The sequence below is a fragment of the Macaca fascicularis genome, chromosome 3, assembly GCF_037993035.2.
Source record: "Macaca fascicularis isolate 582-1 chromosome 3, T2T-MFA8v1.1".
NCBI lineage: Eukaryota > Metazoa > Chordata > Mammalia > Primates > Cercopithecidae > Macaca > Macaca fascicularis.
Window position 1 is genome coordinate 175,524,293 of NC_088377.1, and position 26,263 is coordinate 175,550,555.

General features: G+C 39.1%; 1 protein-coding gene and 1 long non-coding RNA gene across 5 annotated transcripts in view; one reads left to right on the plus strand and one right to left on the minus strand.

Annotated features, from left to right (window-relative positions):
• The window catches only part of EXOC4 (exocyst complex component 4), an 825,737-nt gene that overhangs the window by 742,887 nt on the left and 56,587 nt on the right, over positions 1-26,263 (plus strand). For all 4 annotated transcript variants that reach the window (XM_045387459.2, XM_005550804.4, XM_074036005.1 and 1 more), the window contains 3 exons: positions 4,160-4,301; positions 11,643-11,821; positions 14,410-14,569. In XM_045387459.2, coding sequence (XP_045243394.2) covers positions 4,160-4,301; positions 11,643-11,821; positions 14,410-14,569 — 481 coding nt within the window. The remainder of the gene's footprint in view (positions 1-4,159; positions 4,302-11,642; positions 11,822-14,409; positions 14,570-26,263) is intronic.
• LOC135970240 (uncharacterized) overlaps positions 16,406-26,263 on the minus strand; it is a 47,181-nt gene continuing 37,323 nt past the window's right edge. The window contains exon 2 of the long non-coding RNA XR_010585842.2: positions 16,406-18,766. This is a non-coding gene — a long non-coding RNA (uncharacterized lncRNA). The remainder of the gene's footprint in view (positions 18,767-26,263) is intronic.

Here is a 26,263-nt window from a genome sequence, read left to right on the forward strand (position 1 = left end):
GTATTCAAGGGAGTTGAGGTTTATGGTCAAAGAGTAGCTCAGGGGATCAACCATGCAATTCATGCTGAGGGTCCTAAGAGGGACTTTTTCTACCAGGAGAAAATGAGGGGATTACAGCATTAAAGTTATAATGGCAATGAGGGTGGGAGAGAGTTGAAAGAAGAAAAGTTTTTGATCTGAGAATATGATATTAGAATTTAAAATTTCAGAGGCTGAAAACAGGATTTAATTTTGTAGCAAGTTATTAATTTTTTTTTTGATTTGCAGTGATTTAAAGAGGTGTTTGTTTTTCTAATATAGCAAAAAGTCTGAAGTCAAGCAATAGCTTCTTTTGGCCAATGGTTCAACAATACTTAGTCCAGCACGTCTCTGATTCTTGGTCTTTTCCTCTCAATAGCAAGGTGATGCAACTTCAGGTACTTCAGTCAAATCAGAAAAGTGGGGAAAGTGGGAGCAAGTGGTGGCACCAGCCTCAATTCTCCTTTTATCGGGGAAAACAAAAGACTTCCCAATAGCCACAAAAGACTCTACTTAGGGGGCCAGTGGACAGATATGATACATGGTCACCTCTAGCAACAAACAGGGCTGGGATTATAAATATTTAGCTTTCCAGAATCTGTAGTGGAGTGAGCAAAGGAGAGAATGAAATTGGAAGTAGCTGCTGGTTCACCAAAAAAGCAGTGTCTGCTCCAAAGACCAATGTTCGGCTTCCTTTTATGGAATAATGTTTATGTAGTACAGAAAGCCAAAATCATCCTGCCACAAACAGCTAACTAGGCGACTTAAAGATTCATGCTTTATGATGTTCCCCTCCCTGTGTCCATGTGTTCTCATTGTTCAACTCCCACTTCTGAGTGAGAACATGAGGTATTTGGTTTTATGTTACTGTGTTAGTTTGCTGAGGATGATGGTTTCCAGCTTCGTTGATGTCCCTGCAAAGGACATGAACTCATTCTTTTTTATGGCTGCATAGTATTCTGTGGCGTATATGTGCCATGCCTGTCGAGGGGAGGAGGGCAAGGGAAGGGAGAGCATCGGGAGAAATACCTAATGCATGTAGAGGCTTAAAATCTAGATGACGGGTTGATAGGTGCAGCAAACCACCATGGCACATGTATACCTATGTAACAAACCTGCACGTTCAGCACATGTATCCCAGAACTTAAAGTAAACTTAAAGTAAAATAAAAATAAAAGATGGCATGCTTTATGCAGTGGTCATAGGAGGAACAAAGATACTAAGAATGATCTGATGTCACCCATCCCTAGTATTAGAAAAACAGCTCAGAGTGCATATCTTCATAAAGCGATCAAGCACTAACATATTTAAAGTCCAATATGTGTGGTCTCTGCTGATATGAAGAGCAATACTGGAGATAAATATACAATGTAGCCTCTTAAAGGGTATGTACGAGGGGGTGTGTGTGTGTGTGTGTGTGTGTGTGTGTGTGTGTGTCTAGTAATCTCATACCTTAACTGTAACCTCCCAAGCAGATTGTGTTAGCATTGCTTTTTTATAGATTTTCATTTGACACTGAAGATCTAGTTAATGGCTTTTGTGTTGTCTTTGTTTGCCATGCTTAGTATTTCTTTGCTCAGTATATTCCTTCTTGTTAAGAAAACTGTGTAAATTTCAGTAAGCCCTGAGGAGCTCACAAGCCAGCTTTCTAGTAGAGCTCTGGGCATAATTTTTCATGTTACTTTAATAAAATGTTATATTTTTGCCATAGATTACAGTCAAGAGAAATGTACAGTGTGCTGTTACCTGAAACTACTTTTTACCTCACTCATTCTAAGTTTTACCTCAGCAGCTAATCTGCTATAGACTTACTCAACTTAGATATTTCTTAATTTGTAATTTGACAGTGGTTAATTGCCACATGATAAAATTACGTATTTATAAAATAGGAAAGGGGAATTTTTAAAGTTTCTTGGCGGGATTTGTCCAGAATGCCTTTGATGGAATTTGGTTGATGAGTATATCTTTGGACCTCAGACTAGGAGTGAGACTTCAAAGTCCAATTTCTGCCTCTTCTCATTGATACAAGATAACTCTCCATGCTATAGTCACTGTCACCCCATAGAGGAATTGAAGGGCTGAAAAGCCCTGAAATGTTTTTAAATATTACAGTTGTATAGTTGCTTTCCTCTAGCCTGTTCCATGAAAACATTGCAAAAGCAGTGACCTTGCCTTGCAATCAAACAACATGATTAATGCTAACGTTAGAGAAGAGATGCAATGTCATACATCTAAGCTTCAGCAGATCAAGTTAGTAAACATCTAGAATGATACCAAGGCTGGCAATAATTTAAAATCTGCATTGCTACATTCCCTTCCTCCTCACCCATCAGTTCCCTTGAACAACATTCTTTTTTTTTTTTCATGTTTGCCGTGTTATTTTTACTTATTACGATCTTGTTCCACAGAGGAGAACTTAGCCTTACATATTATAAGCCTGGATTGTCTATCCAAGCCGTTTTCTGGACTTAGCAAAGTTTAGGAATGGATACAGTGCTGAAAGGTCATAAGTGCAGACACTACACACTATAGCAAGACGTTGGCTCTCTACCCTATAAGGTGAATGACCTTCTGAGTTAGTGATGCCTCACCAATTCCCATGTTCCCTAAGTCCAGAGCGCCTCTTTCTTCCAAAGGACTCTCTGAAAAAGAGAAGGATTTTCATACAGAAAAGCCAAACATATCAGAAATTGAATAAGGATGGATGGAATTATTTTGTAAGTCTACTGTTGCTGTAATAAATCAAAGACCTAACCTGAAAAAATCACTTGCTAAAGAAGAATAATGATTTCTTATGTTTCTTGCTTATATTAAGTTTTATACGTTGTTATTCTAAGTGTTTCACCTACATTAATTCATTTAACCCCATGATATAGATACTATTACCCTCACTTTATAAAATAAAAGAATAAGGCAGAGAAAATTTGAATAATTAGCTCTTGGTCACATAAAGGAAATGTTGGAGCCAGGACTTAAAGCCAAACTTTGAGGCTCCAGAGAGCTAAGAAAACCTTTGAATGAGATTACCAAATTGTTGGTTGGTAATCTTTGAGAAATTGTGGGGAAATGGGGATACAATAGAAGTTTAGAGATAAACAAATGTTTTTTATTTTTGTTCAGCATTTCTTTGAAGAAAATGTCTAAGTGGTGCTAAATATTTTAATAAATTGGTTTGGAAATATATAGAAGGTAGCTTTATCAAATTTTCCAGAAAGACCTTTTTAGGACTTTTAGTTGGCCATAAGCTATATATGAGCTGAAGTGGAATATAGCACACTACCACTTCCACCTCCCAGAATTTAGGGAAGTGTAAAGCATCATGGCATCTAGAAAAAGGGAACTGATCATTCTGTCTAGACTGGTCAGCCCTTTCTGTAGTATTTATTCTGTTTTGTCCTGAGTCCTACATTTCAAGGGAAATAGAGGAAAATTCGAATGTTTTGGTAGGTAAATTTTGAGATTATAAAATGATTTAATTCAATCATTAGAAGAAGGGGTAAAGAACTGTGGACATTCCACCTACAAAAGGGAAGACTTCAGGGAAGCCAAAAGAGGTATCTTCAATACTTGTAGTACTGACACATGTGGGATTGCAAAGTTAGGTAAAATTAGAGCCAATGATTAGAAGTTAATGGAGGCAGATATTGGCTTGATGTAAGATGGTCAAATCTTTCGGAGATGGAACAGGCTGCCTCGAAAGGTATTAAGTTTCCCTTCACCAGCATTTGTGTAAGTGTGCAACCAGAATGTGGACAGCCACTTGAAGGTGCACAGAAGACGGAGGCACAGAGCAGGTGGTTGGGCCACATGATAGTGGAGGCCTCTTCCAGCTCTGAGGTTCTCTTTCTGTAGGTTGGTGCAAAAGTAATTAGGGTTTTTGCCATTGAAAGTAATGGCAAAAGCCTCAATTACTTTTGCACCAACCTAAATATTATTCTATGAGTTGATTCAAGATAAGCCACTGAGCTTCTATGTGTAATCAAATATAGAAACAGTCTATCATGTCTTGGACTTCTAATGCTGCCAACACTAGTGTTACCCAAACTAGTAAAAACAAAAAGATGAACAGCAAAATAATGTCATTTCAAAAAAATCTGTAGGCATCTAATGAAATGACTGGTGTTTTATCCTTACCTTTCAGTGCTTTCTCCTGCTCAAGACAGCCACACGAACACGGATCTCCCCCCAGTGTCAGAGCAGATCATGCAGACTCTCAGTGAACTTGCCAAATCGTTCCAGGATATGGCTGACCGCTGCTTGCTGGTCTTACATCTGGAAGTGAGGTATGATACAGCCAAGCCCAGGACCTTGCAATTTGAATGCACTGTGGTTCATAAATCACTTACTTATTTCCAGGGAGTATCACCATAATTTCTGGCTCATATTATTGATGTTATCCCTTTTTACGCTGAAAGTTATTTTTAGCCATATTCAGTGACTGTTTGAGGGCATGGTGTATTTTGAGTGTGGTAATTCAGAGCTGGCATGGTCTATGAAATCAGGTCACCTGGATTGAAATGTCACTATCAGCTGGCTAGGCGATTGTTGGCCAGTTAATTAACTTTACAAACCACGGTTTCCTTATTTTAAAAATGGAAACAGTAGTTTCTAACTTATAGAGATTTTATAAATGGAATAATAATTAGCACAATGCCAGACACAAAGTAAGTGCTCAAAATATGGTAGCTTTGCTATTGTGGTGACTTTATTGTGATTCATATTTTTACTAAAGTGCTCTGCTAGTCAAGAAGGGAGTCACGCTGGAAAAAGTAGACGGAAAGAAGTAAAAGAATTATACTAATACATTTTAGTTAACCCAGTATATGTAAAACAGCATTTCAATAGGCAATCAACAGAACTGACTGAGGTATTCAGCATTTTCCTTTGCGCTAAGCTTTTGAAAGTGCCCATTTATACTTACAGCACATCACAATGTGGACTGGCCACATTTTAAGTGCCTGGTAGCTACATGTACCCAGTACTAGCATACTGGGCAGTTGCCAAGAGTGGCTGGGGCTGACTAGGAATGGGATTTTTTTTCTTTAAGATGAAATGGTCAAAAGAAATGTGACAAAGTAACAAGAATGATCCATCTGTGCAAAGACCCGGAGGAAGAGAGTTTCAGACAGAGGGAGGTACACTAACAAAGGTCTTGAGACAAAAATCAAGCTTGGTTTTTGTCTCAAGAGCAGAGAGGAGGCTGATATGCTTGTAGGCTGATGAACAAGCTGGGTGGGGAGGACTGAAAAAATAAGGCACAGGAGACAGGCTAGAGCCCAGTCCTGTGGAGTCATGAAGCCTGACACATTACAGGGTCTTACAGACCAAGTGAATCATTCAGATGTCACAGAAGCCATGGAAGGGTTTTAAGAAAGGGAGAGATACCAATTAATTAACATTTTTTAAAGGTCACTCTGGCTGTTGTATGGAAAAGGGATTGCAGGGAAAAATACGAATGGAAGCAGGGTGACCAGTTGAGACCAGCTCTGAGCATCAAGGTGACAGAGGTGGAGGTATGAGAAGTGTAGGATTTGGGACACATGCTGAAGGTAGAGCTAATGAAGTTTGTTGATAGATTGTATTGGAAACAGGGGCTGGTGCAATGAGAGGAAAGACTCAAGGAAAACCACTAGTTTGGGGCCAGAGCAACTGTGTGGATGCTGGTGCCATTAACTGAGGGGAGAAAGACTGAGAGAGGAGAAGGGTTGAGGAGAATGGCGGCAATCAAGCCTGCCATGTAGAGATGTTCAGTTTGAGATGCTTATTAAACAACTAGGTAGCAATGTCCAAACATCAGGACCAGAAAGTGCATGGTGTGGTAACACATTCTGTTCTGTATTGCTTTGGAATATGATTAACATTGATAGACTATTTTTCTTTTCATTTGAAGTCTTTACTAGATTTAGGGTTTAAAAATGTAAATAGGACTTTGTTTGATAGGTGACCATTGGGAATATGTTTGGACTCCAGTTAGAACTTGAATTTATTTCCATGGTGACTCCTTGTGTGTGCTACTTGCTTTTTATCCTTCTTCATTACCATTGCCCAGTGAGTTACCTCCTTATTGCTTGTGAGAGCCTTGTGAGTGGAACAAGAAAAGTTAACATTGCAGATTTAGAATCTGCTACTCAGCTTTATTCCTGATGTTATTTCTCACATTAATCTGTCCAGAAATAAAGCTCTTTCTATATATTTTCTGATTTGTTTTACAATAATTTACAGATTTGGTATCTCTTTATTTACAAGTGGACAGTGAAATAAATCAGGTGTCTTCTGTGAATAAATATATGCAATAGATGGAAGGAAATGAAAAACACAAAGTAATATTCTAGTGCTGCTGTTACCTGAGTTACAAAGGAAAACAAGGGAATACCAAATTAGTTACTATCACAACTCCTGGTATTTATACTATTGATTGTGTGCTTATGTGTGTTCTACATTCAGAATTGTCTACTTATGTGTAGTTAATTCCAAGTGGGATATTTGTAACACATTTGAGTAAGATCTTTTAAGTCCTTAACCCCTATTTCTGCCCTTTTGATACATCTTGGCAATACTCTTCTTAATACTGAACATGCTTTAGTCATTAATTTACAAGAAACTATACAGTGCTATAACACCGGTTGCTGTATCTTCTTCAACATTAGTCTAAAAACAGAAAAACGTCATTTTTAATAATGAATATTTTAAAAGACTGAATTTTAGAGCCCTGGATGTAGAATTATCTTTCCTTGAATTTAACTCAGAACACAAAACATGGGATTTTTTAAAATTAAATTTCCCCACTTCCTTGTATAACATGGTTCCAACACTCAGGTTGCTTTCTTGTAAGTGTGCTTCATTTCGTCTTTGTTCCTTTTAAAGTAAGGTACATACAACTAGCAGAATATGCCACATAAGGCTCGGATAGTGAATGTAGACACACTTACTGTGTCCCGGTCATGTTAACAATTTTTTTCAGTTTGCACAGTGATGATACAAAATGAGTAAGACAGATTTCATGCCACTCTAGTATAATAACGCTAGAATAGAGCTGTCTGCTAAGTGCTCTGGGGGCATGACTGTGGAAGAGACCATCAAACAGCTCTTCCAGGTGTGGCTTATTCATTGTGATGGCTGGCCCCGAAACCTAATATCGTGCTGTATATTAGGTGCTCAGTAAAAATGTGATTAAGAATTAGCTGGTTGGAAACCAAACCCAGATACAGTAAGTGCTACTTTACCAAACAAAACCTGTTGTCTTTAAAGAAACGAATTGGTTTGCAGTTTCTGTTTTTACACAGTAGTCCACTTGTAAGTCCACTGAATTATCTTAAGAGGTACAGAGGCTGTGTGGCCAACATCATTCTCATCAACTAATATTTGTTTTGTTCCCATCCTGCTGTAAAAAAGGAATTAGAGCTTAGGCCCAGTTGTCCAGCAGCTGGTGTGGTGAAAAAGTGGCTGATTAGCTCCTGTCTCTGGCACTTTTAGCCAAGAAATCACTGAGATAAGAGTACAGATAGAAGAAAAAAATTCATGGAAAAAAGTAATGAGATATGCCAGCAAAAAGTCCAGAACAACTTCAGATGCCAAAAACTGGTCTTGTTCCCCAAAATATCTTTATATCCATAGCACATATTTTTCTTTGACATTATTAAAGTTCAAACCAAAAAACTGTTTTCAAATCCCACGCAGTCTGTGTTGAATGATCCATCTAAGGAGTGTTTGACATTTTACCTGTGTCATTGTGGTTCACATTTTAACCACCAGGCAGCCCCTTTCCACAGTACAAAGCATAAAGCAAATGGTACCCCCAAGAGACGAAAGACATGGTGAGCCCATTAAAAACTGTTGAGGTTTGTTTTTTCTATTTGAACTTTAGAAGAAGAAAATTAAGTTGCCATTTGAGTCCAAGATGCCAAGAATGTCACCTTTATCAGCTGATTTTTCTCACCATCAGGAGGGCTCTAAGTAGGTTCAACAGCAACTGTCTATCACTGTTGGGATCCTAAGTGTGCACTCTCTGAAAATCATCCACCCCACTGTGTAATCAGCAGTGTTTGCAGAATACATTAATGTCAAAGTCATACTAAGGTCAGCAACAACAGGCCAGAATTTAAATTTAAAAAAATACTTGATTTGAATTTGGCATTAGCTGATGACTATTTTAATTTCTTTCTTTTTTTTTAATCTCTAATCACTTGGGAAGAAGATAATACCTTAAAGAAAGGTTGTATGTCTTCTCTCCCAATAGCTTCAGGATCTCATAAGCGCTCACCTCCAGTTCCTAAGAATTTCCTAACTAGTCGCTCTACTTCCAGTTGCTTCCATTCTCTGCTATTAATCCACTCGTATACTGTGCCAGAGTGATCTTGCCAAAGCTTAGGTCTGATTATATTATTCACCTCTTAAAATCCTCCTAAGGCTCCCTGTGGCTTCTAGGATAAAGGCCTGATTCCCTACGTGGCCTTCAGAGCCTTGCTGACCTGGCCCGTGCCCATCTCCCCAAGCTCGTGGCATGCCTGTAATGTCGGATCTGTGTGCATCTGAAAAGAACTACTCACCAGTCCTCAGACCATCCTGCATTTATAGTCTCATGCTATTTTACATGGTCTTCTCATTGCCTGGAGTCATAATATCTGTCATTTACTTTAAAAATACTTTAGCGTAGATGCTTTAATTTTATTCAACTTCTTTGAAAATAAAGTTAAAAATAAAATTTAAACTTTATTTAAATTTCAACCACAGTAGCAATCATTGCCCTAGTCATGAATCCCATTCCAGAGTTGGTCAACTTTCATTCTGTCAGAAAGATCACGTTCCAGAGGAGGCTGCAACCAGTGCCATTACTGGTGTTCTTATCAAAATTATACATTTGTGCCAATTAGTACATGAATGTCAGAATGAGTTTTTATTGGTGAAATTAGTTATTAGTTAATTAGTAACTGTTAAGATAAGCATCTATCAGTAAAAATGAGCAGTAGTCAAGATATTTGGATTCTCTTGGATGAACTGCTTTTAAGAATATAACACATCCCATATAAAAGTTAGCTTAAAATGGATCATTCAACTAAATGTAAAATCTAAAACTCTAAAACTTCTAGAAGAAAACATAGGAAAAAATTTTTATCATTTTATTTAGGCAGAGATTTCTGAAATATGACACTGAAAGTACCATCCAAAAAGAAAAAAGTTATAAGTTGAACTTCATCAAAATTAAAACCATTTTTGATAGACATTGTCAAGATTAAAATACAAGCAAAAGACCAGGAGAAAATATTTGCAAAATGCGTATCTGATAAAGGACTTGTATCCAGAATATATAATGAACTCTCAAAACTTAAGAAAACAAAAAACCCAATTTTTAAAACAGGGCAAATGATTTGAACAGATATTTCATCAAAAATATATGTACAGAAAATAAGGACATGAGAATATGCTCAACATCATTCGTCATTAGGAAAATGCAGATTAAAACCACAGTGAGATACTGCTCTACATCTATTGGGATGACCAAAAATTTTTCTTTAAAACTGACAACACCAAGTACTGATGAGGATGTGGAACAACTGGAACTTTTGTATACTGCCAGTAAGAAAGCAAAATGGCACAGCTCCTTTGGAAAGCAATTTGGTAGTTTCTTACAAAAGTAAACATACGCTTACCATATGATCCAGCAGTCTCACTTCTAGGTATTTATCCAAGAGAAATAAATGCAAAGTTATATGCACACAAAAATGTGTACATGAAGTAGCTTTATCCACAACCACCTAAATCTGGAAAGAATCTAAATATCAGTGGGTGAATAGATAATCTGTGGGACATCCAATTCAGTGGAAGGCTACCCAGCAAAAAAAAGTAATGAACAACATAGATGAATCTCAAATGCTTTGTGCTAAGTGAAAAAGCCAAACTCAAAAGGCTACATACTGTATGATTCCATTTATATGGCATCCTGGAAAAGACAACTGTAGAGGCAGAAAAATAGATCAGTGGTTGCCAAAGGTTTGGGGGTTGAGTAGGGATTGACTATAAAGGGACACAGAGAATTTTGGAGATGTTTGTGTTCTATAATTTGGTTCTGGTGGTGGTTATACAATTTTACATGTTTGTTAAAACTAATAGAACTGTACACTAGAAGGGGGGAGTTTTACTGTTTGTAAATTATTTCTCAATAAACCTGACTATAAGTAAAGAAAGATGACAGGCAAAGCATGGTCGCATCATTAGAGATAATAATGCCCTAGGCTTTTGCAGCCATTCATTTAGGAATATTTCTTATTACTTGATGCCAATTGTAAAGGTAACAGAACATGGACCCTGGATTATGTCATCATGTCTTACCTCCAGTGAACCTTCCATGCAAGGTCAGACAGAGCACCTAAAATGACAGTTAGGACTAGACTGGGCTTACAAAACAGCCTGTCTGAACTCTGCCTGCCAAGGGATACTGTTGGTTTGGGTTGTTTTGTTTTGTTTTGTTTCTAGGGTGGGGGATTCAAAATAAATACCTGCATGTAGGGCAGAATTTGGACTGAAACACACTCTGATTACAACTTTAAAAGGCTGTGTTGGTGCAGCCAATCCATACCCACCTCAGACTTCTTCAGCAGCTACTAATATCTGCCAAAAAGAACCTGAGACTTGTGTGTGACCAGACTGACACAGGCCATTTTCACACAGAAATGCCCTCCTTCCTCAAGCTGTCAGATAGATTCTGTGAGACTCAAACATCACCTTCCGTCAGGACCCTTTCCTGATACCCTGTGGCACGTTTCCATGGCACACTGTGTAGATGTGCTTGGAGTGAGGTGCTGTTCTCTCTTAGTCATTTTCTTAATCTGCCCCACTAGGCTGTGGGTCTTTAAGGATATAAACTGTCTTATATTTCCAGGGCCTAGCACAATTTCTTACAAATTCATAGAGGTTACGTACGTGATTTACTTAACTAATACGTTATCATTAATAAATATAAGACTAGTGATGACAGCCAATACTTACTATGCACGCCATTTGTGCCAGACACTGCTATACATAACACTTAATATGTAGTAGTAGTGTAATCACAGCACCCTATGAGGCAGCTGTTGTTTTTACCCCCATTTAATGGATGAGGAAACCGAGGGATAGAGAAATAAAGTAACTTGCCTAAAGTTATATAGCTGGTGACTGAAGCCAATGTAGTCTCCTTACACTTTTAAGATCTGTAAACTCTGCCTCTCATCTTCATTGCAACAGTATCTGTTGAAAATTACAATGCTTTTCACACTATGCCTACAACCCTGGCATTGAAAAGAATTTTAGAACTCCTTACCAACACTGTATGGATTAAACAAGCAATGATCATAGCAGCCAGCTTGCCCCAGATCACTCAGTTGTTCTATAGAATAACTAAGATGGCTTTCTGGTTAAAAGAGGGGAGGGTGTTTACATTAAAACATACAAGGCCACAGCTGCTTCATATTAAGTGTAGAGCAAAATGTCTGGCACAAATAGAGTACAGAGTTAAGCGTTGGCTATCATCGCTAGTCTTACATTTATTAATGATAATTTAGTAGTTATTTTGGTGCTGTGTCCCAAGATCACTGCCCTCCCTGGAAAGATTTATTAGTAACTGCTCTCCCCATCTCTCTCTTTTTCAGGGTTCACTGTTTCCACTATCTCATCCCTCTTGCAAAGGAGGGGAACTATGCCATTGTGGCTAATGTGGAAAGTATGGATTATGACCCCCTGGTGGTCAAGCTCAACAAAGATATCAGCGCCATTGAAGAGGCCATGAGTGCCAGCCTTCAGCAGCACAAGTTCCAGTATATCTTTGAAGGTCAGGCCCTGCTTCTGTCTCCGGGAGTTGGGGAGGAAGAAAGGACAAAGGTTTTCCTGGTTTTCTGTATTACTGAAGTTGAAGACTTGTAGAAAAGAGTTGTTTGTTTGCTTGCTTGTTTGAACTAAATCTGCAATACCTAGCCTCTTTGTGTGTGACTAGGTAGACAACAATATGGCCACCATCTGCTCCTGGTTGATAAGGAGATTTAATCCAAGATAAGGCAGATGGCTGCCTCCCTGACATGCCACTCATGAGATTTGAGAGAATGTGCAGACTGGGCCACAAATTAACTCAAGAGGAGCTTATGAAAGAAAAAAAAAAAGCACACATACACAATGAGGAGAGAATCCTGAAAGATCACTCATTGGCTAAAATTATCACTGGAACGGGAAGTTTTCTCACAGAATGTTATAATCATCTGGAAAGAACAGAAGCCTCTGATTAGCAGCAATTTTTAGGAAGGATATGTCCATAAATGCCTCCAAGGGGGCAGGCAAGGAAGGGTGTGAGAGACAGGAAGTACCATCTAAAGACATTATGCTTCACAATTTTGAAAAAATGTGATGGCACCCAAATAATTTTTCATGATGAATTTCACCCGGAGGACCCCTGTTAGGATTTCACATTATGTTCCCTTGGTCCATGTTTTGGTTTGTTTATGTGAAAACTTGTATCTGTGTTCTCTCACAGAATTAAACTAGTATTTTTTAAAACAACTAAGAAGGTACATTGTCCAAAGGATTGTGGCAAACTGACAATACATGGCCAATGTTTGCTTTATGAAAGTTATATTCCTGCAAATTTGGACCCCCCCAAAATCCAGTCCTTAAATATATATGGAGTTATAAAGAGATGTGTTCTCTTGGGGTATATCTCTCAAAGACTTGAGCCAAAAAGTGTAAGTGATTAAAGGGTTAGCTGTCAGTTAACCCCATGGCACTATGAGTTTGGCGGCACCTGGAATATTCTGCAGCTTTGAGCTGCAGTGCCTACCTGAGAATTCACTTTTCTGTTATTACACTGAGTTTCCTCTTTGCTCTTGACTGTGGCTCTTCCCAGCCCCTGCATATCAACATTTGTTTTATTCCTATGACAAAATGCATTTAATGTATTTATTATAATGTATTATTATTTCTTATTCTCTACAAACAGCATACCCCTTCATTACCCAGACTTGCAGACCATGTTATATTGTGGCAGGGAAAAAAAAAAAACTGTACCTAAAGTTATGGACGTGAGAGAATGACACCAAAACTTGGCCTACAGAGATTTTTCATATAAATAAGTTGTCTAGCTTTAAATGTAGAATCTGCAGTTGTGTTTTTCTTTGAATAAAAACTTTTCTTCACATTCAAATAGTAGCACGTACAAGTTTGTGGTCTTGAAGCAATGTTGTGTGAGTGTAGCTGAAGTAAGACCTGAATGCATCTCCTCCCTCATTTCTACTTTCACTTTAATCAAGGGAAAACTCATTTTGAAGACATGGGGAGCCATGGACCTAAAGATAAGCCCTGCTCTCTGATCTAAACCTCAGAGTCTCGGGGAAGGGACTAGACTTCAGAACAGGAAAACAACCAATAGCAAATGGCTTGCGACTAGTCAGACCAGCTTTACGGTTCCGAGGAAAATGTCCTGCTAGCATCCAAGAATAAGAAAGAAGGAAGAAACGTTTACTGAATTCCATTTAGAATTAAAATCCAGCTTTTAAAAATAGTAACCCATATGTGCCTCACGTTGTTCTGAACCAGCGTTTCTCAACTTAATTACATGGGGTATCCTGAGGAGGACTTGTTAGTTTGCTGATGTCCTGAGCTGTCCTTTGCTACATTTCACAGACCACAAAACGACCCTCCAGATGTAAGAACAAACCACTTAGGGGGCCTCAAAATGTCCAAAGATGTCTCACGGGAAGTCAACAGTTAATGTATTATCTGCTTTGCCTTCACCCTTTGTTTCTAATTACATTTTCTCCAATTACTACTTTAGAAATACACCCATTGCCATTTTTAAGTTGTATTAGCATTATTGCCAATAACCCAGTTTTCTTATTGATTTATTTTTTACTTGACAGTGTTGAAATATATTAACATTATTGCCAAGGCCCAGTTTCCTGTTGATTTTATTTATGTAGCTTCCCAGTCAACTTTTGAGCCAAAAGTGTCCTCCTCTACTTTTCAGGAGGAAGGAGAGGCCAAACAGGTCATTTTATATGCCTGTGTTCTTCTCTGCTTCCCAATTGTCTGTAAAGAAAAGCAGGATTTCCCGTGCACTTCAACGGTTTGTGATAAGCTGGCCTCTTCTCTGAGGCCTTGGCATGGTGGCAGTAGGTGTACATGGCAATGCTGGACATGGGACTGTTACCAGGCTTGGCCGCCAACATGAAGTCCACCCATTTGTAACTACTAGGGCGATGTAGAAATACCCTAAAATTATTGTCAGATCAGCAGATGCAACCATCAGAGGTAGATTTTCTTTGGTCATTTAAATGTAGGATTCGAAGACAGCAATTCTGTGTGCAGGTTTCTGTAGGAATGCCTCTAATCTGTCTTCCATTTTCTTTGCCCCACACTGTGCTGACCCCTCAGGCCTGGGCCACCTGATCTCCTGCATCCTCATTAATGGTGCCCAGTACTTCAGGCGCATCAGTGAGTCTGGCATCAAGAAAATGTGTAGGAACATTTTTGTTCTTCAGCAGAATTTGACCAACATCACCATGTCACGGGAGGCAGACCTGGACTTCGCAAGGTAGGAGGGAAAACTGGGCTTAGTTTCTCGTGCCAAAGCCAAGACCTCATTGCCTGCAAAGTCATTTTTAAAAATGGACTCTTGATGCAGAAAAAGCTTAGTTTAAAAAAAGAAAGAAAGAAGCACAGGTAGGTGTTTTTAGGTCCTATAGAGAAGGTAATTTCACAGAATTCTGTTGAATTTTGTTACTTTGGCAGGTAGTTTTTCCTGATGTCTAACTGAAGTTGTTCTTATTACAATGCTTGAATAACGTTTTTTTCTGCGTATAAAAGTATACATGCTTAAAAATACATAAGATAAAATACAAAGAAGAATATAAACCTTTGATCCAGAGGCTAAGATATTTGGTATATTTTCTCCTGACTTTCTTGCATGTGCTGTGTTGTTTATGTGACTTTTCACACATACTCGAGCATATGATTTCCCTTTTTCCAAAATTGGAACTACGTTAATGCAATTTTATATTAATTTAATTTTGTTTTCCCATATCTATGACGTTGTTTGAAAACATAATTTTTCCACATTCACTAATACTCCTTGAAAACATTACTTTTAATGATGCCTGAACAAATATTTCATGGCATAAATGAGCCATATTTATTTTTAATCACTTGCAAATTTTTGAATATTTGAATTTTTCCCTTTTTTTCTCTTATTGTAAATAACATGTATCTACTGTATTTTTACAGAAACCTACTTCTCATTTCTTCCATCTTGTTCCGATTGAAACCCATCTCTTCTTGTTCTCACTGGGAGGAAAGTGAGAACTCATCACTATCCTTTCTCTAAGTTTTCTGATCTTAATTTTTTTTTAAGTGACAGGCTACTGCTCTGTTACCTAGACTGGAGTGCAGTGGTGTGAACATGGCTCACTGTAGCCTTGAATTCCTAGGCTCAAGGGATCCTCTGAGGAGCTGGGACTAAAGGCGCACACCACCACGCCTGGCTAATTTTTATATTTTTTTTTTATAGAGACAGGGTCTCACTATGTTGCCTAGGCTGGTCTTGAACTCCTGGCCTCAAGCAATCCTCCTGCCCCAGCCTCCCAAAGCACTGGAATTACAGGCATAAGTCACTGCATCTGGCCTTGATCTCAATTTTTAATGTTTTTGTATAACACACTTTTTCAAAATTTGAGAGTTAGTTTTCTTCTCTCTTCATTTGTTTTAACACCATCTAAACCTTAATTAGAATATCAAACCTTTGGTGCTTTAATAAAAGCTTAAGCAATTTGAAGATGAGAAATATGTTATTTTCATGCTGTATTGCCGTTTATACCTGAGTGGATTATTCTGTAAACTCCCTTATTTTCCAGAAGCCTTCATGGCTAGGAAGTCACTTGTTTTTAATAATCCCCAATGTTTCTGCCTGACATTTAGTATTTCTGTGTCTTTTCACTTAATTTTTTTTTTTTTTTTTTTTTGAGATGGAGTCTCGCTCTGTCGCCCAGGCTGGTGTGCAGTGGTGTGACCTCGGCTCACTGCAAGCTCTGCCTCCCGGGTTCACGCCATTCTCCTGCCTCAGCCTCCTGAGTAGCTGGGACTACAGGCTACTTTTTTTTGTATTTTTAGTAGAGACGGGGTTGGCCGGGTGCAGTGGCTCACACCTGTAATCCCATCACTTTGGGAGGTCGAGGCAGGTAGATCACGAGGTCAGGAGATTGAGACCATCCTGGCTAACAGGGTGAAATCACTTGATTTTTTTGATCCCTTGAGAAGTGCAGGAAAATTTGAAACAATTCTTGAGGCATTTACGGAGGTGATGAAATATTATATTACTTTAACAATTATAAAGACAAATATGCTGTGATCTTTGTTTTGGTTATGAACCATATATGTTCATTTTTAACCTTTCTTCCTCAATCTGTTACTACATTTGTTCCATTGCTACCCTGTTCCTCTGCCTTTCTGTCCTTCTCCTTCCCTTTCTTTTTCTATTTGTGGGAAAGTGAGAGAGACAGAGAGAGAGAGAGAGAGAGAGAGAGAGAGAGAGAGAGAGAGTGTGTTTTCATTAAATTCCCTGTTCTAGGCTAAATTTGGTGGAAAGCCTTCCTTGCTCAGATTAGGGAAACCAGGTGTGACAGAATGCTGCATTTATTTGGTCGCTCTTATGGGGAATGATCTCATTATTGAATTAGTCTAGTCATAATAACATTGACAAGGGGAAGTTAAGAACATAGAGGCCTGAGGGATACAGAAACCCATTACTAATGCTCTAAGGAATACAATTCCTAAATTCAATCATCCTATTTTAAATGATTTTTTTTTTTTTTATTTAGCTGAAATAAGTAAATTAACACAGTTTTTGGCAGACAGTATGGGGCCTGAAAAACCTGGCATCTGAATAATGCAATGCTGACTGGGCAGGATTGAAGTTGGCATCAGCAGGTCATGTGCCGATGAAGCATTTCTTCAGGAACTGAGTCCCAACCACGCCACGCCTTTTACAGTTGGATTGGTGAATTATGTCCCAGGAAGTAGGTACAAGTGGCATGTGGACCACTTGGGAGATGTACTGCTACTATTATTCTTTATTCTGACATGGATTTTTGACAGGAAATAGGCTAGCATAAACACACAGTACTGGCTGAATCTGTTCTTCTGTTCCTGCTTCAGAAGACATCTCCTTTCTAAGACTATAAGCTCCAAGAGGCTGAGACTTTTTTCTCAGTGCCTGTACCAAAGTAAGTGTTCATTGTATGTGCTGAATGAATGAAGAGATATCAAATCAAGGCTAATTTTGGTGTGGATGAAGGCCTTGGATATTGACAGGTTAGTTTATGTTTAATTCCCTGAAGGTTTAAACTAGCCGGCATGGGTCAGTTTTCTTATAAGCTTGTAAGAAAAAACATTTTCCTTGCAGTTCATTCTTTGTAAAACAAAAAGCATTACAAAAAGAAATAGTGTAGCCCTACTATTCAGAGTCTCTTTCCCTCTCATTTTTTCTTGCTTTCATACAGACATACTTTATAGCCTTCTTTTTGCCCCCCTTCTTGTTTTTGATAGGGACAGGTTTTGTGAAAGGGGCTCCATCAATTCTACCATATTTGAAGCTATGTAAAATAAATAAAACAGCAATACCAAAATAGCCAGAAATAATAGACTGCAGCAGTATACCTCAGCATTCCTTAAGCAGTGTCTAATCAAGCATGGACAGCATCTGTACTTCCAGCAAATCTCTATAGGAATGTTATCTGCTCACACAGTAATTAATCACTAGTTGCCATGTGTCAGAAAACTTATTTAACAAGAAGTTGCAAAGTGCTTGTAGTTTTCTTACCTTCTCAGCCTTCCTGGCCAGTGGAAAATATAACACCTTTCTATAATAAAGAAATGAGGGATCTGGAGCAATTCCATTGATGTTGATTCTTCTACTCATAGTATTTTTTCTTGTCTCTCTCTTCATGTACACCTTTCCTCTAACTGATCTCTAATAGAAGGGTAGATCTTGGGTGAGCAAAGGAACCAGACAACCTGTAACATTACTAGAAGTACAGGGAGCCTCTGTCCTCTATGGTAATGATCATTTAAGCTGTTTTACAGTTTTGACCCCACTGTTAATTTTCAGAGTCAAAAAGATGCTTTATCCAGGAAAATCAGTGCAGATGAGTGAGAAGGTGGAAGGGTTTATGAGTGTGCTTTTTTAGTTCCTTTCATCACAGAGCATCTTAACTTGAGCTGTCATGCACCCTTCCACATGTGAGTCACAGAAGCCTCCTAGGAGTCCAGATGGTGGGAGCATAACAAGAGAGGTCCAAATGATTGGTGGTTGGAGTCCCCAGGGTGTGTCTAACAACGCTTCTAGCTTGAGTGACGCCATCGTTCAAAAAGAATATCCCAGAGTTTTCTTCCCAGTTCTCCCCTCTTTACCCCATTTTGTCTCTTTCTCTACCTCTTCGACTGTCTCTTTTTTCTCCTTTATTTCTCCAATAACTCTACTTCCTGCTGTCCTCCTTCAAGGTTTCATTGCTCCTCAGTTTTTCCCCTGATTTTGGTTTTCTTTGGACTGGTATCTTTCATTCTTAAACCTGTGCAAGATAAGGCAACAAAAGCTGCAGTTCAGGAAGTAGTAGGGCAAAAAATTGTAACACCCAAGACAGATTCCTCGCCCTGTTATTCCTTCATTTCTTCATTCCTTCATCAAATATTTATTCAGTGTATGTTCTCTGTAGGTCCCGGCCTCATGAAACTTGCATTACTGTGGGGCAAGATGCAAAGTAATAAATAAGTAAAATACATATAAAGTATTTCAGATGATAATATATGCTGTAGTTTAAAAAAAAAAAAAAAAAAGAGTAGGCATGGGGAGGGGACCAGAGGATGCCAGAGTATAATGGAGGTAATCTGAAATTTTAGAGTGTTCATGGAAGTCCTTAATGAGATGGTAACATTTGAGGAAAAACCTAAAGGAAGAGTAGGAGCAAGCCATGCAGCTATCTAGGGAAAGAGCATACCAGGAAAGAACATGTAAGGGTGAAGAGCCAGAGGGAGGCGGACACTTAACATCTGAAGAACAAAGCAGAAAGGCCAGCATGGATGAAGTGAGTGAGCAGGGGAAGAGTAAGAGATGAAGTCTGAGGTTTGATCTAAGGAGCTGAGATCTGGAAAGTCATTGTAATGACACTGAGTTTTACTTTGCATGAGGTTGGAAGCTATTAGAAGGTTTGGCGCAGAAGGATGCTACATAATGTGAATCAGTCTGGCCGCGATGTTGAAACTGACATCGCAGTTGTTAGTTGTGGAGGGGTATTGTAGGCAAAGGCAGAAGCAGGAGACTCTGTTAGAAAACTGTGGCAATAATCTTCTAGGTGAAAGGTAGTGGTGATTCAAAGCAAGATGGTGGCACTGGAGAGGATGAGATATGGTCAGATTAAGATATATTTTAAAAGTTAAGCTAACAGGATTTGCTGAGGAATCAGAAATGAACCAGAGACTCCAAAGGTTTTGATCTGAACAATTCAAAGCATGAAGTTTTTATTTACTGTAATGAAAGTGAACCAGACCATAGGAGAGGCTATTGAAGTGTGTAGAGGGCGGAGCAGGGGTTCAGATAGAGAGTGGATAACAAGAAATGTTAGTTTGAGATGCCTATTAGGGACCAGAATAGACATAAAAAGGGAGCTGGCTATACAACCTGGAGTTGAGGAGATGGGAGTTTTGGAGTCATCAGCTTATATGTGGGATTTAAAGTCATGAGAAAGGCTGGGAGGTGAGATCTCAATGGGAGCACAAGTAGAGAAAAAAGAGAATCTGTCCAAGAATTGGACCTTGGGTACCCCGCTGTTGAGATGCTGAAGAAGAACCAGCAGAGGAAGTTGAGGAGGTAGCCAACAGAATAGGAAGGTAACTAAGAAAGGGTGTTGTCCCAGAAGTCAAGGGAGGTGTTTTCAGAGGAGTGTGTCTTCATCTGTGTCAAATGCTGTTGATAGGTTAAATTAGCTCAAGACAGAGAACTGGCTACTGGTGGGCTTGACAAGAGCCCTGAAATGCTTTGGTCTGCATTCCTTTATCTTCCATACACAACTCACCTAAAGTAGGAGTATGCTTCAGATGTATATATTTGGGAAGAAGTTCCTCACTCCTTGAGTCTACTGTAGGGTTTGATGTGATCAGGGCAAAACAAAAATGCAATTATTTTTAGTGCGATGTATAAAAGACCAAATTGGCAGCCTCTCTTTTCTCGAGGTCAATATCAACATGTATAAATCATGTTGACAGTATGTCTATGTGCCCTTGACATGATGTGATGAAAATGGCACTTTACCAAAACCTATTACCTCAGTCTAATCATAAGAAAGACATCAGAAAGATTCCAATAGAGATACGTACTGTGAAATACCTGATCAGTACTCATCCAAACTGTCAAAGCCATCAGAAACAAGGAAAGTCTAAAAAACTATCACAGTCAACAGGAGCCTAGGAGATATGATGACTAAAATGTACTGTGACCTCCTGGATGGCGCCCTGGAACAAAAACAACACTAGGTAAAAACTAAGAGGCCCTGAATGAACTATAGATTTTAGTTAAAATAATGTGTTAATATTGGTTCATTCACTGTAACAAATGTATCATACTAATGTAACATGTTAATAATAGGGAAACTGGGTACAGATTATATGTGAACTCTGTACTATCTTCTCAATTTTTCTGTGAATCCAAAACTATTCTAAAAAATAAAGTCTATTAATAAAAATATTAGACAAAGTATTTCAGAGAACATTTATCCAATGAAGGTATACAGGTGGCTAATTCACATTGAGCATGAAAAGAGGCTCAAATTCATTTGTTTTTAGGGAAATGCAAATTAAAACCACAATGAGACACTACTCTGTGCCCACCAGGATTGCTATAACAATAATAATAATTTTTAAAAGACAATGAAAATGTTGGCAAGGTTATGGAGAAACTGGAACCCTCTTTTGCCGCTGGTAGAAATGTAAAATGGCACAGCTGCATCAGTTCCTCAAAAAGTTAAACATAGAGTTATGGTATGACCTAGGAATTTCACTCCTAGGTATATACACAAATAAATGAAAACATACATGCATACACAAATACGTACACAAATGTTCATAGCAAGCATTATCTATAATAGCCAAAAAGTATAAACAGGCTGGGCGTGGTGGCTCACACCTGTAATCCGAGCACTTTGGGAGGCTGAGGTGGGCAGATCACGAGGTCAGGAGATCAAGACCATCCTGGCTAACACGGTAAAACCCTGTCTGTACTAAAAATACAAAAAAAAATTAGCCGGGTATGGTGGCAGACGCCTGTAGTCGCAGCTACTCGGGAGGCTGAGGCAGGAGAACACTTGAACCCAGGAGGCGGAGCTTGCAGTGAGCCGAGATCGTGCCACTGCACTCCAGCCTGGGCAAGAGAGCGAGACTCCATCTCAAAAAAAAAAGTACAAAGAACCAGATATCCATCAACATATGGATGTATAGAATGTGGTACATCCATACAATGGACTTTATTTGGCCACAGAAAGAGGTCAGCTTAATCTTGAAACATTATGTTAAATTTAGGAAGCTAGTAACAAAAAGCCATTTTGTATGATACTATTCATATGAAATGTCCAAAATAGGCAAATGCATAGGATAGAAAGATAAGTGGGAGTTGAAAGGAAATGGGGAAATGGATAGAGGAGTCTTTGGGGGGTGATGAAAATGTGCTAAACTAGATTGTGCTGATGTTTGTACAGCCCTGTGACTATTCTAAAAGTCCTTGAGTTGTACCCTCTAAGTCTGAAAATTATGTGGTGTGTGAATTAGATCTCGATGAAGCTGTTTTAAAAACAAACGAAAGAGGTTGAGCTTTAAGACTTGAAAATCAAATGATTTGCCATAGGAAATGAGGAGCCCAAGTTTTATCCTCTCATTAGTGGGGAAACTTTTAAAAGGAAATATTTGGCTCATTTTTTAGTTTCCCTAATCCATCCTGAGAGGTAGAAGATAAAGGAAGAATTTTTGGAGAAGGAGGTGATGCTTCATATTAGTCTTGATAGGAATTATCCGGAATAGGGAGAAAGTCATATGGAAGAGAAAGGGTAGTTCCGGGAACTGGAGAAGACGTTCAAGGAAGGAGATGGTGAAAGAAGAGACCTGAGTCATCATCAGTCCTGAAGTCAGGGCTGGCTTAGGATAAGCCACAAATGCCACCTTATTAAGGCCTTCTCTCCTGCACTTTGAAAACATGCCTTCCTCCCCCACCAGCACTCCCTATTCTCCTTACGATGATTTTAAAAAGCAAGTATCTGACATATTTTGTATTTACTTATTTGTTCCTCATCTGTCTACCCTGAATAGAATGTAAGTTCCATAGGCAGGGATCCTTTTTTGTTCGCTGCTGTAGCCCCAGGACCTAAACCAGTACCTGGCATATAGTAGACATTCAGTAAATGCTTGTGGGTGTTAAAGTTATTTGGACTTTATCCTGTAAGTAACTGAAGGATTTTAAGCAGAGGAGTGAGATGGTCAGATTTATATTCTAAGTACATCATTTCAGCAGCAGTATAGGACTTGGATTTGAGGAAGATAAAACTGGATACCGTCCAATCGATTGGAAGGTGATTGCTAAGAAAGTGACGTGTAGGGGCCGGGCACAGCGGCTCACGCCTGTAATCCCAGCACTTTGGGAGGCCGAGACAGGTGGATCACGAGGTCAGGAAATCGAGACCATCTTGGCCAACATGGTGAAACCCCATCTCTACTAAAATTCAAAAAGCCAGGCGTGGTGGCACGTGCCTGTAATCCCAGCTACTTGGTAGGCTGAGGCAGGGGAATCGCTTGAACCTGGGAGGCAGAGGTTGGAGTGAGCTGAAATCACGCCACTGCACTCCAGCCTAGTGACACAGCAAGAGTCCGTCTCAAAAAAAAAAGTAAGTGATGTGTAGGGCTTCAACAATATCAGTGCTTGGCGGTGTGGGGAGGGGGAATGGAGGAGACATATTTGAGAAGTGTGAAGGAGCTAAAATCGGCAGGTCTTGGGGAGTGACTGAATAGTGAGGGTAAAGGGAAGGAGTCAAGGATGACTCTCCAATTTCTAACATGAGTGTCTAGCCAGATTACACCACGGTCAAGTAAGATAAGGATACAGGAGGAGAGAGGAGTAGGTTTGATGGAGGGAAGATCATCAGTGGCTGTGGTGAGTGTAAGATGGATGTAGGACTTCCAAGTGGAGACATCTAACATGCAACTGGACATGTGAACTGGAAGCTTGAGGGAGAGGCCGGGAGTGAACCAACAGATATGGGGAATCATCATCATGGAGCTGTTTAAAACCATTAATGGAGATCAAGGCTGTAGGTAGATGGAGAGCAATCCCCTGGGGAAGACCCAGAGTAAAAGGCTTGAGAAGGAAAAGGAGCCCCTGAAGAAGATAGGGAAGGAATGGTCTCATAGGACAAGGGCAGAACACAGCTCATGTAGACCAAACAGAGTGCATGATCACGTAGCTGCCTGCACAGAAATGCCACTTTCCCCATAAATTGATAGAGCATCCTTCTTCCCAATAAATGGAAGCATTTTCTCATGTTAACTTCTCCAACTCTTTTAATTAAACTGTCCAGATACTTTCCTCAAGTGATGGAGTGACAAAGCCAGCCTAGCAACTAAACATACAGATTCAGACCCCTGCTTCTTCCTTGACCTTGTACCTTCACTAAGGCGGGGAATGATCTCTGGCATAGCTGAGAATGTTGAATTCTTCCCAGAGGAGCTGTTTACATAAATTTGTTTCCTACAAACCTATTGCACCAGGAACATTACTTTTTGTTTTCTGCAGGAAAGGTTATGAATTTTCCCTTTTGGAATGACTGAAGTGTAATTTGATAGAAGGGGATTAGCAATGACATGCTGCCACCTACTGGAAATGCCCACAGACAGCCTTACTGAGAATGTCTGTGGTCTCCTAAATCTCCCCTGACTCTTCTGAATCAAGAGAGGGTACTGCCCCTGAAGTAGACTTCAAAGGTGACTTGCCTTGAAAACATGAAATGCCCCACCCTATCAAATAAAATTGCATCTGACTGCTTTGCTAGAAGAACAATTTTGTTTCTGAGAAAGAAGCACAGTATTTGTCACATCCTTTTTTCTGTTTGCGTTTGCCAGCTTTATTCTGCCATTGGTCTTGTTCACCTTCCCAATTCTAGGGGCACCTATCCTTTTCCCAAGATTTACCTTTAATACTCCAGATTTTTGACTCAAGATTATTAGCCATGTAGATTTGGGATTAATTTTGTAGAAAAGACTAGTCTGCTGCCAAAAAAAATTCTTTTTTTAATGATGATGCCCCTTAAAATGCTGTGAAATCTCTTAAATTTAATAGTGATAAAAAGCTAGTCTCGATTTTCCTAGGGACCAGAGTAAATTGGGAAATGCGATGGTTTACATGGCTCCCGCTGCCAGACAGAAGGAAATATACCAGTTGATAAAATTCAATAATAAAACAAAATCTTGTATGGCCTGATCTGATGGACTTTCTTAAAGATCTTCATATAAATAGATTTAAAGAATATTACATCTCTCTCATTAACCCTCATTTGACCTTGCTGTCCCGTTTCTGACCATGTCGCTTTTTTCTGATCTCCCTTTTTTTTTTACATTTACATTAGGTCCCGTGCATTGTAACAATTAATTAATTGATCTCTAATTAATCATTTAATTCGGACTCCTTGAATACAGGTGAGCATACCTTACTGGTCTGCATATCCTTCACAGAGCACTTCAGAGCAATAAATACTTCTAAGCCTCTCACAAAAATCTCTCTCAGTAACTGATGTTTGATTCCCCATAAACATATCTCATGTGTGAGGCTTTGGTTAAGTAAGATTTCTTTTGATTATGCTCAATTAGTGTCACCATATTTTGTATGTATATATTGTCAATGTATAATTTAGGGTTCCTCGAGATTACTGGCAGACAGTGACAGTCTTCCCTTTGTAGCACATGTGCTGGAATTGGAATGATTCAGAGATTAGCATAGATAGCGAGTGTTATTGTTATCCAATAACGATCCCAAGGAACAGAAATAAGAAGTGACTTGTCCAAAATCTCTCATCGAATCCTGCTATTTATATATCCTGCAGTACCTTTGTATTTATCATAGTTAGTAAATTAAATTAACCCACCCAGGGAGGCTATTTTTCTGCCAGGGAAGGGTTGCATTGTACTGAAAAGATATTAAGCTTGTTCTGTGACTGAAGCCCAAGAATGATCATTTACCAACTCTATTAGAATTCTCACTGAAAAAATTGAGGCTGGAAGCTGACCTTTCTTGTTTTGTAAATAAAGATGTAGTGTTTAAATTGTGATGCTTAAAAGTAGGAAACTGGCACAATTGCTGTTGTAAAAGCAGAGCTACAGTCCCTTGCAAACGGTATCATGGCCGACTTTCTATCCTGCCCCTCCCTTTACCTGCTTTGGCATATACAGAAAGAAAGCCCTTCTCTTCATTCCCACCTCCTGCTTTGCTGAACACCCTTTGCTGATCCAAAGAGAAAAAGATCGGAGTACTGAAGGAAGGTCACATGGCCACAGTGAATTCTGTGGCCAGCACTCAGCTCAGGGACCTTTTGTTCCCTGAAACCTTCTGCAATGTGCCTGGCCCATATCAGCTACTCTTTTTGTAATCCTTTTTTTTTTTTTAATTTTCTGTACTCTAAAATTAATACCTCATTATGTGCTATATTGTTCTTCATTTGTTCCCATCTTTTAATATTTTATTCCTCTAATTTTTATTAGCATGTTCTCTCTCTCTCTCTCTCTACTGAGTTATAAAGTTGTTGTGACTAGTTACCATGATTGTATTTTGTTTGGTTTCTGGCTGGTTTTCCCCGTTTTGCTTCTCTGTAATAGACTAATTGTCAGCAATCTAAAGTATTTATGAAAATAATTTGGGTTTCAAAGTATGTTTCATATGTATTGCTTTCGATGTATGTTTGTTTTTGTTTTTGTTTTTGTTTTTTCTTTGAGACGGAGTCTTGCTCTGTCACCCAGGCTGGAGTGCAGTGGTGTGATCTCGCCCCATGCAACCTCCGCCTCCCAGGTTTAAGCGATTCTGCCTCAGCCTCCCAAGTAGCTGAGACTACAGGCATGTGCCACCACACCCGGCTAATTTTTGTATTTTTAGTAGAGATGGGATTTCACTATGTTAGCGAGACTGGTCACAAACTCCTGACCTCAAGTGATTCACCCA